General features: G+C 32.4%; 1 protein-coding gene across 1 annotated transcript in view; it reads left to right on the top strand.

Moving 5' to 3' along the window:
• LOC111628539 (zinc finger CCHC domain-containing protein 9-like) overlaps positions 1–15,542 on the top strand; it is a 40,331-nt gene extending 24,789 nt beyond the window's left edge. The window contains exons 3-5 of the mRNA XM_023372349.1: positions 4,680–4,769; positions 9,569–9,640; positions 15,374–15,542. Of these exons, the coding sequence (XP_023228117.1) occupies positions 4,680–4,769; positions 9,569–9,640; positions 15,374–15,483 (272 nt within the window). The 3' untranslated portion in view covers positions 15,484–15,542. The remainder of the gene's footprint in view (positions 1–4,679; positions 4,770–9,568; positions 9,641–15,373) is intronic.
• Positions 15,543–16,000: the final 458 nt, after the last annotated feature.

Here is a 16,000-nt window from a genome sequence, read left to right as displayed (position 1 = left end):
CGTGTCCTTGAGATTCGGGGGTTTTATAAGATTTTCCCCGAATCTCACCCTTTTGATTGGTCCCTTTCACCCTCTCCCTTACTCCGATTGGTCATTCCTTTGTTTCTAGGCGAAACCCGAGACCGATTCGGGTCGGGAAAAGGTCGGAGAGGTGATGACGGTCCTTTAACGTTCGCGCTCGTATTTTACTCCGTTATGTCCCTTTTCTCTGTCATCTTGGAACCCAAACGGTTCACCAGATGTTCTTGTGGCCATTTATCCCCTACCGCGTTCTTACTTCACAGATATCCCTTTTGTTCTTAGACCCCCCTTTCTCCCGCTTGCTTCGACCCGATATTTGTTCGCGCGCATCCCGACAAAGCTCTCCCTCACTCTCTGTCGACATTCCCCCCTGTTATTTATCGTCGCGTCCCGTTTGTTTTACACTTCGAGAAAATTTCGTCTCATCTGGGCTTTGTCACTAACACATCCCCTTGACCCGATTCTGTCTTAGAAACTTTCTGACGTTAAAGTTTGTAATTAGTCGAAATTTCTACGCGCTTTTACGACCCTCACAATTCTTTCTAAAGCACAGAAAATTTTCAGCTGATGATGATCTTTTAAGAGAACAAAAATATTTCTGAATAAAAATTTGTTTTGGTTCCTGAAATTAGCAATTTTTATTAGGAAAAATGCTAATTTCATAATTCTCATATTTATTAGATGTTTATTTTTACATGTAGTATGTAGTTCATATATAAAATGTTTACTGTCAATTAATATAGGAATAAAATTGTTTATAAAGAATTTCATTAAGAAATAATATTTTTTATATTTATATTTTGATTAATTTTTTTTTAATCTTAAAAACAGGTGGATGCTGCAAACAATGTGGTAAACTAGATCATTTGAAAAAAGATTGTCCAGAGTTGAAAGAAATGGAAGGTAAATTAAATATAATATTTAATATTTAAAACAAATTTATTAGTTATTTTAAATTATTTTCTATTAATTTATATTTTAGTGTGATAAACATTTATAATACAGTTGAACCTGTCAATCTCAAATTTGTTTATCTCAAAATTATTTTTTTTTCTTCATTTTCAGCTTAATAAATTCAATATATTTTTCATGTTTATCTCAAATAATTTTTCCCAAAATCTCTATATCTCAAATTATAGACTGAAATGCCTCTGTTCAAAATCTCAGACAACTTCCAGTTGCTGATATTTCTGACTGAAATCAACAAAAAAGCTGAGCTGACAATGATACTTTGTGAAAAGAAAATGTCCTCGTTTACTAAAATTAATATTAATTAATGCATAATACAATTCTTTTAATTGTAATTTTTAGTTAATTATTTTTAATAAACATACAGTATTCCTCTTAGTGTCAGAAAAGAACAATATATTTTTGTTAACTTTTGGAACCTAACCCCATGTTTTGATTAGTCTAGCACAGATTCACATAACACTGCATCTTTTCAGAATGTAACTACTGTATTATACAAGGGACACCTGTGTATTAAAATATTTTATTAATGGACTAACCTAATTTTAATTTATTCAGGGTATATCTCAGCTTTCTTGTTGATCTTGGTCAGAAATAAGAAAAAATGATGACTTAATTTTTCTTATTTCTGACTATTATTTGTGACCTGATTATTATTTTTTTTATCATAAAAAAATTCTATGGATGACAAAATAAAAAATACAGTGGAACCTCGCTTAATGAGCACCTTGCATGAGTATTTCACATAACGAGCAAAACAAATTGTAAAAATTTGCCTCGCTTAACGAGTAATGAGAAGAGTCCCAAATTGTGTGCATGTGGCATGCTCCATCAGTCATGCTCCAGTCTGTGTTTAGCACTCATTTCACTAGCATCTCAGTGTCACTTGTGATCACATATTTTTCCAAACTTGTGTTTACACATATTACTAATAAACATCAACAACCATAGCCCATTATATAATAAACACACCAAATGATATGCCAAATTCTTTTAAATTTAATGACTGATTCCAAATTAAATTTTAGTAATGTCTGAATTAAAAATTAACTATTTATAATTATTAAATTTAATACAAGATGGANTGTATCGACAGAAGGCGAGAAGAGAAAATTTACATACTTAAGTACTAATAGTTCACGAAAATAATAATTTTCGCGAACTATTATTAGTTAAGTATGTAAAAATTTATTACATTTCCTGTTGTACGAGGGTTTTACCCAATTCTCGAACCGTGTCAGAGTGAATCCGTGCTATAAAAGTACCGTGTTATACGGGGGATGGTACCAATTCTCGAACCGTGTTAGAGTGAATCCGTGCTATAGAAGTGCCGTGTTATACGGGGGATGGTACCAATTCTCGAACCGTGTTAGAGCGAATCCGTGCTATAGAAATGCCGTGTTATACGGGGGTTACCTGTATACAGGTATATGAATATTTATTGTACTTGGAAAAAATGACATATCTTGTTTTTACCTAACAAAAAAGTCTTTTTATTTCAAATAAATCATTTCTGCGTCAGCTTAATGTTTTATTTCACTTACAAAGCACTGCTTGATCTTTATATTACTTTTGTTAAATGTACAGAATGGAAGCTGTATGAATACTTTTTGCACTCACTGTATTATTTAAGGATCCTAAATGTTTATTACTATACTAAAGAAAGTGTTTTAAATGTTAGACTTATTAAACACAAAAATACAGTATGAGTCAAAAGTCCCTTGCAACTTTTTCATTTAAAAGTATTGAAGATTTATTAATTTTGTTAAAATAGTTACATAGAAAGTTGTGCATTGAGAATTGGATGTAATCTTTTTTTGTTGACATTGAAGATGATTTTTAAGATCACTTTATAACTTTTTTAATGAACAGAAGTAATGCAAAAATTTCAACAGTTAAATTAAAGAGAATTATCTGATTAGTCTAAAACTATTTTTTGGTTTTAGATGTATAATCTAAAACCAGACAATGGATAATCTAAATAGACAATGTATAATCCCTGTGATGTCACATCATAGGGATTATACATTGTCGCGTAAAAAATTTTTTGTTGTGTTCTAAATTGTTTTTTAAAGAAGTTGTATAAACATATACTGTCAAATTTTGAAAGATAATATGCTTTTAATTGAAAAAAATCTTGTAACAAACAGTACGTTTTTATGATGTAACAAGATACAAGTTCTTATAGTAATTTAATTAGAAAGAAATCAGTAGCAAGTAGTTCTTTTTTGCAATATAAGATACAAGCCCTTTGAGTAATTGTATAAGATGGTAAAAATATTGTAAACGGGACTAAAAGTACCGTATAAGTGTAAAGATTAGAAACTCATGGAAACTCTTAAAGCACTGAGGAGGAGCTAGTAAATTAACCTAGCTTGAAATGCATCTGTAAAAGACAATAAACGGAGTTTATAACCTGAATTGGCTGTGAGGTAGTCTAACGAAAAGATTTTTTTGGATTGAAGAGACATTCACTAAATCAACAAAAAAAATGTTTTTATGAAAGCAATCAATAATTTATTTCCAATTAATAATTAACTAACAATCACAATTAAAAGTACTGTATTATGCATTAATATTAATTTTAGTTAAATGAGTCTTCTTTTTACAAAGTATCATCATCATCTCAGCTTTTTGCCGATTTTGATCAGAAATATCAGCAATGTCTCTATTGTTTTTATTTTTATCATAAAAAATTCTTATGGATGACAAAATAAAAATGTTATTAATTGAAAATTTGTTCTAGCATGTAGCATTTGTTCGGTTGAGTATCAAGAGATTTTTTTCTGGAATTTGTGTTTGAGTATTGAATTGTTTGAGTTGGAAACAGTTTGAGTACCGAGACACCGCAATATTTCATAAAAACAAAACACTGTCACAGTGTTTTGTTTTTATACATTAATCTAAAGTCTGAAAGAAACAATGACACTTGGTTAATAGGAAAGCTAGGACAAGGAATAAAAAATTTTCCTATCAGTTTTCATTAAAGTGAATCTAATGAAAGGTACAAACAAATTGAAAATTTCAACATTATAAAATCCATGGGCAAATTTGAGTTAACATGCATGCTTACTTGAATAAAACAAATATTGAATAATGAAGTTTGCACTTAAAAATTGTGAATTTTGTACAGAGGATTTTCCAAACCATGTTCGAGTTAAGCCAGAAACCGTGTTATATGGGGATTTCTCCAATTTTTGAACTGTGTTTGAGTGAAACCATGTTATACAAGAGATATCTATATTTTCAATCATTCTGGAATAAAAAATTGCAAGAGACTTTTGACTTTTCATTCAGTATAATTAAACTTCTTGCTATTTTAATATTCAACAGTTCATGTTAATTTTTTACAAAAATTTTTTAAAATTTTCTCTTAATTAAAGTTCAAGGTATAACACCTAAAAGAAATATAAAACTAAGTTTAAAATTTTCTTTATAATTTATATTATATTTAAATTTGTTATCATTTCATTAAAAATAATTAATTTATAATTTACTTAATATCAAATTTCACTAAAAAAGTTAAGTTATAAAAGATTAAACCTTATTTCAGAGACATGCCCTGTATGATGAAAAATTTTAATAAACTGAAACTGTTTGAATTTATTAAGTGAATAATAAAACATATTAATAATACAAAGAATTATTTTTAAAAAGGCCTTCCTTAATTGTCATTTATCTTTCATTAGATTTTCCTTTTGCAAAATGCTTTATTTGCAAAAAACAAGGACATTTATCAAGAAACTGTCCAGACAATCCAAAAGGTTTATATCCAAATGGTAAGTAAAACTGTATTTTTACTTTTTTTATATTTTTCATATATAAATAAAGATACAAATAATTTTAATTTGTTATTTATTGGTCAAAAATTAATTTAGAAGAATTATTTTTAAACAGTAAGTTTATCATCAAAATTGAATATGTTAAAGTATAAACTCTATCTACATTTGAGGATTTTTTAAAATTAAGTGTTATATTTTTATAATCCATAAATGCAATAATTTATTTTTTCTTGATACTATTATCTGTTAAGAATTGCAGGTAACCCTGATATAACATGGTAGTTACATTCTGGAAAAGTGCTGTGTTATGCAAATCCATGCTATATGTAACATAGGACTAGCGCAAAACATAGGGTTACAGCGGCATACATAGAATCTGAACTAGAGGGGGGCAACTCATAGTTTCTTTGAGTTCAAGAATAGCAGCAAACAGCGAAATAGTTCTAAGATTTCATGACATATGGCTCTAGGCTCTAGTCTAGTCACAATATTTATTATTCATACTGATACTAAATTGATATGTCTGTGCTGTGTGTCAATTACTCAATTACTTTAATTTTTCTTCTAGGGAAGGATTTTTCTTTTCTTCTAGAAGAAAAATTAAAGTGTACCCTAGGCAAGGGCGTATCCTGCTCCTCGCTGGGTACGCTCTTGTAGGGTTAGGTTCCAAAAGTTAATAAAAGTATACTATTCTTTTTGTTACTAAGAGAAATATGTTTATGAAAGCAATCAATAATTTATTTCTAATTAATAATGAACTAATAATCACAATTAAAAGTACTGTATTATGCATTAATATTAATTTAGTTAAACAAGTCTTCTTTCTACAAAGTATCATCATCATCTCAGCTTTTGTTGATCTTGATCAGAAATATCAGCAATGTCTTTATTTTTTTTAATTTTTATCATAAAAATATTTTTATGGATGACAAAATAAAAATACAATACAGCTTGATTCTCATACCAAATGTTGAATAGCAGGAAGGAAAAACTCACTGAGTACAGTGTTATTAATAGCTTTTTTATACTGCTAGCATTTTCAACAAATCTATGATCGTCCTCTTCAGGCAAATGAAAATTTTAAATTCAACAAAAATGTTCTAACATGAGATGGAACATATTTAAATTAAAACTTTTAAAAACGTTTTAGAATTAAAAGCTGTTACGAACAAGCTACAAAACTTCAATTATGTTTGATGTTATGCAGCGCATGCGTGGATGCAGATCCATGTTAATGGTGTGATTTGATGTAAATTGCTGTTTAATCGTTTATACAGGGCGACCCATATGTTGGGCATGTCAAGAGTGGGAGTGTTGCACAATTCTGAGGTTGTTGTGAGGAGAGATTCCCATATAAAGATGAGTTTCCAGTCACTACAACCTCTGAACAATGTCGTTTGAGTCCATAATGGGTTGTAGCTCTGTTTGAGCACCTTTTTTTAGAGCTCCATGGTGCGCTTTCCTTTCACCATATCATCCTGGTGCTCAGCTAGGTGGCTAGTGATCATTCTCGTTATAGCCCCCAATGTACAGTACCTTGTATTCATCTCTGTTATGGGATTCTCCAACAGTATAGCATAGACCCCCAATTTTTCAAAGGTGGAGAATTTGTCCTGGTCATTGCAGATGAGTCTGCACAAATTTGGTAGTGGAGATAGGGATAGGAGAAGGTTATGTTGCCTGAATATGCGGCACATGCACATGGAAAGGGGTCCGAGGTACGGTAATGCCGGTTGAACTAATGACATCTCCCTGTTGTTGGATAGTGTCGTGCTTGGAAATAGATTTCCTGACTATGTTAAGCACATGTATGAACTTAGCATCTGAGAAACCAGCTGCGCATACCGCCAAACTAATGGTGCTTAACTCAATGTTTACAAGTGCTTGAGTTGATGATAACAAGAAGGCTTGTCTAATAAGGGCAGTGATAATGGTGTCAACATATTGTGAAGGTTGGAAAGCATCTGCCTGGATGATATGGGTCAGCTTATTAAATTTACGGTAAACAGAATAGTAGCCCTTCAGGTGATCTATGTATGCGTAAATCCAATAATGTTACAGTTGCATAAATCTCCTTCTCCCAAGTGAACTAATGGAGAGATATACACTAGACATTTGTTGTTTGAAGATAAGAAACATTTCATCTGTGTCCTCCCACACTATGAGGATATCATCAATGTAATGCAAGTACAACAGCAGGTAGTGGATGGCAGGCGGGGAATTGAATATTCTCTGCTCAATTTCTCTGATAAACAGCTCTGCTAGAATAGCAGATAAAAGGGAACCCATGGGGATGCCCTATTTCTATAAATATATTTTCAGATTAAAATGAAAATAATTGTGTTCTGTGTTGAAGATCAGTGCATCATATATATCCAGTATCTGCTGGGAATTAAAGCCCTTCTTGAGGAGTAGACTGTTGACAAGCATTATGGCTTCAAATGTGGGCACCAAAGGGTACAAGGATACGATGTCCCATTTATAGAAGCTGTATGTGCTTGTTTGTACTATACCAATGCCCGAAGTGATGGTGGATTTAGCAATCTAGGATGGGGGAGTAACATATGGTGAGTCTGGGACTAGTGTGCGTAGGCACACTAGTCCCAGACTTACCCTTAGAACTTAGCAAGCACCTTTTCTAAAAGTAGATGGGTGAGATCTCTTGTTCACAAGTGGTTGCAATGGCCAGTCTGCCTTGTGCATTTTTGGTTCAAAGAACAACCTGGGACGTGCAACATTGGAGGGGGGTCAAGACATCCAGTTATGGTTGATGTTACACTCAGTAGGGTTATTATTCTCCTTGTTTTCCATAGGAACATTGGTGTAGGGTCTTCACTTATCACCAAGGAATGTGATTGGGAAAGAAACTCATTGGCCCTGAAGAGAAAGTTATCTTCTTTACACAGCACAAATTTCTTGTCCTTATCTGAGACTAGAAACCTCAAGTTGGCCCCGGTGAGGAAGTGTGTTACTGTTTGGTAGTCCGCATGGTGTTTGGATACATTGGACACTTGTTTTGCCGTTGCAAGTTTTGTGACTACTGATAATTTCATTTGTGGAGACATGGCTGCTGCCTGGCAAGGCTTGAGTGCTGCTAATGAGGTTGGAATCAACTGGCAAAGGTTGATGTTAGCAAGGGGAATATATTTAGGCCTTTATTGTAGAATTCTATGTACTGCGAAGGTACGACTTCACTCGTATAATTGTAAAATGGGGTGTTCACCACCATCTTATTTTATCTGAACGACAAATATGAATCTTGATATTACTGAATAGTCTATTTGCATCAGCTCTTTATGTGAGTGGAAACTTTAAAAATGTCAGAAGCACATTTTTGGCTAGCAACTTCACTATCTATAGCAGAGAATTCATAGATTACTTTACAGATTTTGTATTTTACTTTGGTTTTATTTTATTTAATACTTTTATGTTTAATTTCTTATTTTGATTTATTTAATTTAATTTGTTTTTGTATATTTATAATTTTCTGTTAATTTTAAAATTTAAATAGTTTTAATGTAATGGTATTCATTTTAATGTATTCTGTAAGTTCGCCGATTTTGGGGGCAATACGTTAATTGCGCGTCAGGAAAACCTAGGGCCAAACCGTATGTGGGTGGTGGCGGTAGGAGACAAAGATGACAAGTGTCTTACACGAAAACCGTTTATTTTGACATGAAGTTAACTTACACAACAGGAATAACAAAATAAGTTCGTTGGCCGGCTGAGGTTTCGCTTCTTCTGTGCCCCGGGGCTCAATGAGGTAGCTACTGACGATCTTGCGTCCTTGATGCGAGTTCAGGTGTCCGATGATGCGGCGGTGCTCGGCGGTTATGGCGTTCTGGATGCTGGGGGGTCCAGTGCACGGCTGAGACTCGGCTATCCTGACCTCTTGAGTATGTGTCCGTGTGCTGCGGGCCTGGCGTCTTGGAGAGAATCTGCCCCGTGTCCTTGAGATTCGGGGGTTTTATAAGATTTTCCCCGAATCTCACCCTTTTGATTGGTCCCTTTCACCCTCTCCCTTACTCCGATTGGTCATTCCTTTGTTTCTAGGCGAAACCCGAGACCGATTCGGGTCGGGAAAAGGTCGGAGAGGTGATGACGGTCCTTTAACGTTCGCGCTCGTATTTTACTCCGTTATGTCCCTTTTCTCTGTCATCTTGGAACCCAAACGGTTCACCAGATGTTCTTGTGGCCATTTATCCCCTACCGCGTTCTTACTTCACAGATATCCCTTTTGTTCTTAGACCCCCCTTTCTCCCGCTTGCTTCGACCCGATATTTGTTCGCGCGCATCCCGACAAAGCTCTCCCTCACTCTCTGTCGACATTCCCCCCTGTTATTTATCGTCGCGTCCCGTTTGTTTTACACTTCGAGAAAATTTCGTCTCATCTGGGCTTTGTCACTAACACATCCCCTTGACCCGATTCTGTCTTAGAAACTTTCTGACGTTAAAGTTTGTAATTAGTCGAAATTTCTACGCGCTTTTACGACCCTCACAATTCTTTCTAAAGCACAGAAAATTTTCAGCTGATGATGATCTTTTAAGAGAACAAAAATATTTCTGAATAAAAATTTGTTTTGGTTCCTGAAATTAGCAATTTTTATTAGGAAAAATGCTAATTTCATAATTCTCATATTTATTAGATGTTTATTTTTACATGTAGTATGTAGTTCATATATAAAATGTTTACTGTCAATTAATATAGGAATAAAATTGTTTATAAAGAATTTCATTAAGAAATAATATTTTTTATATTTATATTTTGATTAATTTTTTTTTAATCTTAAAAACAGGTGGATGCTGCAAACAATGTGGTAAACTAGATCATTTGAAAAAAGATTGTCCAGAGTTGAAAGAAATGGAAGGTAAATTAAATATAATATTTAATATTTAAAACAAATTTATTAGTTATTTTAAATTATTTTCTATTAATTTATATTTTAGTGTGATAAACATTTATAATACAGTTGAACCTGTCAATCTCAAATTTGTTTATCTCAAAATTATTTTTTTTTCTTCATTTTCAGCTTAATAAATTCAATATATTTTTCATGTTTATCTCAAATAATTTTTCCCAAAATCTCTATATCTCAAATTATAGACTGAAATGCCTCTGTTCAAAATCTCAGACAACTTCCAGTTGCTGATATTTCTGACTGAAATCAACAAAAAAGCTGAGCTGACAATGATACTTTGTGAAAAGAAAATGTCCTCGTTTACTAAAATTAATATTAATTAATGCATAATACAATTCTTTTAATTGTAATTTTTAGTTAATTATTTTTAATAAACATACAGTATTCCTCTTAGTGTCAGAAAAGAACAATATATTTTTGTTAACTTTTGGAACCTAACCCCATGTTTTGATTAGTCTAGCACAGATTCACATAACACTGCATCTTTTCAGAATGTAACTACTGTATTATACAAGGGACACCTGTGTATTAAAATATTTTATTAATGTACTAACCTAATTTTAATTTATTCAGGGTATATCTCAGCTTTCTTGTTGATCTTGGTCAGAAATAAGAAAAAATGATGACTTAATTTTTCTTATTTCTGACTATTATTTGTGACCTGATTATTATTTTTTTTATCATAAAAAAATTCTATGGATGACAAAATAAAAAATACAGTGGAACCTCGCTTAATGAGCACCTTGCATGAGTATTTCACATAACGAGCAAAACAAATTGTAAAAATTTGCCTCGCTTAACGAGTAATGAGAAGAGTCCCAAATTGTGTGCATGTGGCATGCTCCATCAGTCATGCTCCAGTCTGTGTTTAGCACTCATTTCACTAGCATCTCAGTGTCACTTGTGATCACATATTTTTCCAAACTTGTGTTTACACATATTACTAATAAACATCAACAACCATAGCCCATTATATAATAAACACACCAAATGATATGCCAAATTCTTTTAAATTTAATGACTGATTCCAAATTAAATTTTAGTAATGTCTGAATTAAAAATTAACTATTTATAATTATTAAATTTAATACAAGATGGAAACATAACTGCCTACCTCTAGTCAAATTAATTAATTTCTAATATTTAATTATAGCTTTTACATAACCCAAGAATTTGGCATATTGTTTGGAGTGTTTATCAAACATATTAGCTGTGATTTTTTTTATTTTTTGTTTTTGCAAATCGAATTCTCATTCCAGGATGGTTCATTCTGCTCTAGAAGAAAATATGATGATGATTCATGCTCCTTAACAGTGTATATTGTACAATTTTTTTTTGAATAAACGTTATACATAAAACATTTGAGCGTTTTTTCGGCATGGAATGCATTATCATATTTTACATTAATTTCTATGGAAAAAATTGTTTCACTTAACGAGTGTTTTGCATTACGAGTAAGACTCTGGACTGAATTATGCTTGTTAAGCGAGGTTTCACTGTATGTTAATAATCAAAAATGTGTTCTAATGGATAACATTTGTTCATTGAGTACTGAGCAATTTTTAACAGAATTTGTGTTCAAATACCAAATTGTTCAAGTTGGCAATAATTTGAGTACCAAGGTACTACTGTATTTTGTTCATCATTCTTACAAATGATTACTAACCTACAGTTGAAAAAGTTTAATAATGCTTACCTAAAAATGTTTAAATAAATTTTACTGAATATGAAGATTAATCTACAAAAAGAAAATGCAGTGACAGTCTTTAAGGCTAATGTCTGAAATCAATGTCAACAATAGCTGGTTTTTTTTTTCTTCCTTGTCTTATTAGTTTTCATTAAAGTAAACCGATGAAAGGCACAAAACAAATTGAAAATTTCAATATTGTAAAATCCACGGGCAGATTTGAAATGACACATATGCTTAATTGAATAACAGAGTTTGCACTTAAAATTGTGAAATTTTTTATGGGCGATTTTCTGAATTGTTAAACTGTTTTAGAGCAAACTCGGAAAATGTGTTGTACAGGGTATATCCTCAATTTTCAAATCATGATAGCACTTCTACAGCATGATCTCACTCTATATTGTACAAAGGATACCTGTACTAGTATATTTACATAAAGCAACACAGTTCTTAAAGTGTAATCTTAGGATTAATTTAGTTATTTAAAACTCCCATGGAAATTTAAATATCATTATTCTTCTTTCTTTTTTTGAAATAGTCATTTTTCAATAAACTGTTCTCATTAAATAAGTTCAAAAATAAATTTAACATAATGTGGAAGTCTACATCATTTGCTGTTTTTTTTCCTGTGATGTGAATCTTTTTCTTATTTAAATTTAATTTAAGAATATATTTAAATTAAATTGTTTTTTTATATTATGTAGAAATGACGTAGCTAAGTTTCAAAACATCTTTCATAAACGGCCTTCTTCAAGTTGATTAATTAATTAATTAATCAATCTGAAGAAGGCCGTTTATGATTAAATCAAAAGAACTAAATGTTTTTGGCTATTAAAGAATTTGCTAGAAAAAAGAGAGAAAGATGTTTTGAAATTTACATACAGAAGTTCTTGCACATAAAAATGACGTAGCTAATTACATAATCAATTTAATGCGAAGTTTTTCATTTTTTGTAAGTGAACAAAGTGTTTTTTAATAAAAAAAATTTATATAATTGAGTACAAAATATGCTTAAATATTACATAATGGAAAGGGGAAATGCAGAGACATTAAGTCAGGGAATTACAGATGGAATTACCTGTAGGGACTCTGAACATGTGTATTAATAGTATTGTGAAATCTTGGGCTACAGTTTGTTAAAATAAAATATTAGTTCAAAAACTTTGTAAAATAAAAAGGCACAAAACTGGAAAAATCAACCAGAAAATAACCAGATTCTATCCATGATAACACTTCCTTTCTAAACATTCCTCTTCCTGGAGCGATGATTCACCCAAAGAATTAGAGAGTAAAATATGAGATTGGATGACAATGGAGTTATTCTTCCAGCATTGCCTTTTTTTTTGAGTAACATCTTGACTAAGAAAGGGGATAAACCTTATAAAAGGACCAGAAAAGATTGTCTAGTTTGGTAATGCTAGTCCCAGTCCAATTCAGTTAGTCCCTCAACTTCAATCCAGTTCAGCTTCCCAGATCTATCCAGTTTTCAAACCTTGTCTCCCAATCCATGCCTAACATTGACATTATTGTGTTAAGAACTGTTGTGTCAACAAATCAAGGATGTTATCTGATATTGTATCCAAAGTACATAAGCTGTTTTTTTTTTTTTTCAACCTTTGATGGTCCATAAAAAAAAAGACAAGTGTAAATAACAAAATGCATTTATTAACAAAAGTTAGGTACAAACATGGTTACTTTTTGACATAATCATCGTGAATATTGAGGCATTTGTCATATCTGTGGACGAGCTTTTCCATCCACTTGTCATAGAATGTTGCTGCCAATGACTTGAGATGGGCCCTAATGTTGTTTTCAGGATCGTCATTAGTCTCTGCCCTCCTAACCACTTTTTCTGTTCAGGAAAGAGGTTGAAGTGCTCGGCACTAAATCGGGGCTATACGCTGGGTGTTTAAAGGGGGTGAAGGCTTTCACCCAGCTTGGAACTTTTTAATGTGTGAACTCTTCCACCTTTTCCTGAACTGAAAACATGGCTAGCAGGGCAGAGGTTTGAGACTAATGACAATCTTCAAAACAACTTTGTTAAGGCCATCTCAATTCACAATTCATTTCATCCTTAAAATTAATGCATGTTAATTTGCAATTGGCCTTAAAAATTTCCATCGCTTCCAAAGTTCTTAGATGTTCTTGATGCTGGGTGGTGCAGATAACACCAATTTTTAAAGAAGCACGGGTTATGTCCGGGTTCGTCGCATATGTAGACAATGCCGTTGTACATTTATTGTGAGTGATGTCGGATTTATGCTCCTTTATTCTAGTGGCTAATGGACGTCGTTTGGTGGAACTGATGTAAATTAATTGCCTAACTCATCTGCCATCCTTCAATGGGATGCTATATACTACCGGAAGCCTGTTTGGGTTATGGTTGTCCTTTCTGTTCCTCAATAAATTGTATATGGAATGGCCTCTTCTGTATGCAATCTTAATTCCTCTTTTCTTTGCAATTATGTTATATATTGTTTTTAGTTGTGGGTTGTATATTACCGGGATGCTTTCTTCATTAGTAAGGTTCCTTAATATCCTCTCCTATAGTACTTTGGAGGTAATGGATGGCTGCCATCAGTTAGACGAAACCTGGCCATCTTTCTCCATCCATTTCGATCTCCACAAAGACTGTCTTTATCAGAAGACAGTAAACATGATATAGTTAAGTCCACAATCACATTTTAAACTAAAACAATATTTATTCATGACAATCTTACGAGTACACTTGAGAGAGAGCTATACATGCTCATGGCAGCGATCACCCGACAAGAAGAAACAACAATACCCAGAATCCCCTGCGGGAAAACTCTCGTTCTCGTTTTTCAGTCCAGGATTCTCGGGGAACTCCTAGAGGAGTGGCGCCATCTCAGAGTCCCTGATGGTCGCCGCAACTTTGTATATGAAAGTGCTGATTACATAACTTATTTATAATGTTGCCGTAACCATGCTCTCTAGCGATGTTTCCAATGTACGATAATTCCTGGAGTGTAGGATACTGGTGGTGGAAGAATGAGTATAGGCTCTTTTTACTAAAGCTCTGAACACTGCTATTTTATAAGAGAACGGGTCACAAGAATTAAAGGGTATGTATGTTGGTATAGCTGTAGGCTTTCTATAGACCTCAGTTTGTATTATCCTTTCCTTAATTTCTATGTCAATATCCAAGAAGTGGATTTTTTCTTTACTATGCTGCTCCATTTCCATATATAGGCCATAAGGGTTGTTGTTCATTGCTACTTTAAATTGCTCCAGATCTGGTTCTGTTTTCCAGAGGATTATAATATCGTATATATTTATCTTCCGTACAGTATTATGTTTGGGAAAAAGGAGGGCACGGTCTTGGTTTCCAACGCCCTGATCACCATTTCACATAAGTCTCCGGATAACAGACTTCCTATGGGTAGCCCTCTCTTGCGCGTATATAGTTCCTTTGAACTGGAATACAGAACTGTAACAGGTTAAATGGTCTAATTCACTTACATCTTGGTGCAGAGTGGTCATCTTCTACTTTTGCAATAAGGAAATCCCTAAGGATACAAAAACATGGTTGAGTCTTTATTGAGGGGTATAAGGATCTAAAATCCCATACCATGGCATAACCGGGTGTGCTTATCTCCTTGAGTTTCTGCACCAACTCCTTTGGACTTGAGACTTTGAATCGGTAGTCTTTTAAGTGTGCGGATAGCATATTATGCACTAATTTTTAAATTAATAATCAATTGTAAAATAATGTAGAACAAAATCAAAGCATATTAATAAATACCCAAAAATAAGAACTTTATAGTGTGGATGATAAGTGCAAAAAATTTTCTAAAAATAATGGTCAGACAATGAACAAAATGAATAAACAATTTAAGAAAAATCAACTGAAAATTTTTTTTTTGAATTTATTATATATTTATTCATTTTCAAAATTTTCATGAAATGTTTTGCTTATTAATGAAGGAATATCAGATAATTTTATTTCAATATTTCAAATAATAATATTTCAGGTGTATCTGAGATGTTGCTACCAACAATGAAGACATCTGTAAGCGCAGATGCTGAAATTGATGAATATTTTCAAGAGAAAAAGCACCGGCACAAAGTGATAAAATTTTAAGAATTTAAATGTACAGATTTGTTTTGTTGTGTAATAAAGAGAAAACATCTAATGTGAAATAAATTGTGTTTTAAATTTTAGAATTTAAATCTAATGTAAGAAAATTTAATTGCTAAATTTTTTGAAAAGTAATCCACAGTAGAGAATAAGTTGTAAAATAAGTGAATTTTATTTTTGAAATTCAAACATACATTATTATACAAAGTAGAATCCACTTATCACAATAGATTAGTTTGGGACTTGTTTATATTGATTAACTTTGAAATTTTTAGTGCTTCACCAACATGGGGAACCAAATAAACTGTGAATAAACATAGAATAAATCACTTTGAGCTGGAAAAGAAAGATAATTTTTACCAAAATCACAGTTTGCAACAAAGTGTACCAAATTCCATTATTTCACCTAAAATGATTTTTTTCAATAAGTCAATTAAGTTTTGGCTCTCTATAACTGAAGCAACAGGAAATAATGTGTGTTTTCCTCCCTTCATGCAGTAATTGTGTACATGTTAAATTT

This window comes from Centruroides sculpturatus, unplaced genomic scaffold (assembly GCF_000671375.1).
Source record: "Centruroides sculpturatus isolate CEXI.00-Female unplaced genomic scaffold, Cexi_2.0 scaffold217, whole genome shotgun sequence".
Classification (NCBI taxonomy): domain Eukaryota; kingdom Metazoa; phylum Arthropoda; class Arachnida; order Scorpiones; family Buthidae; genus Centruroides; species Centruroides sculpturatus.
The sequence above is the reverse complement of the archived record's forward strand: the minus strand, read 5'-3'. Positions and strand labels throughout refer to the sequence as shown.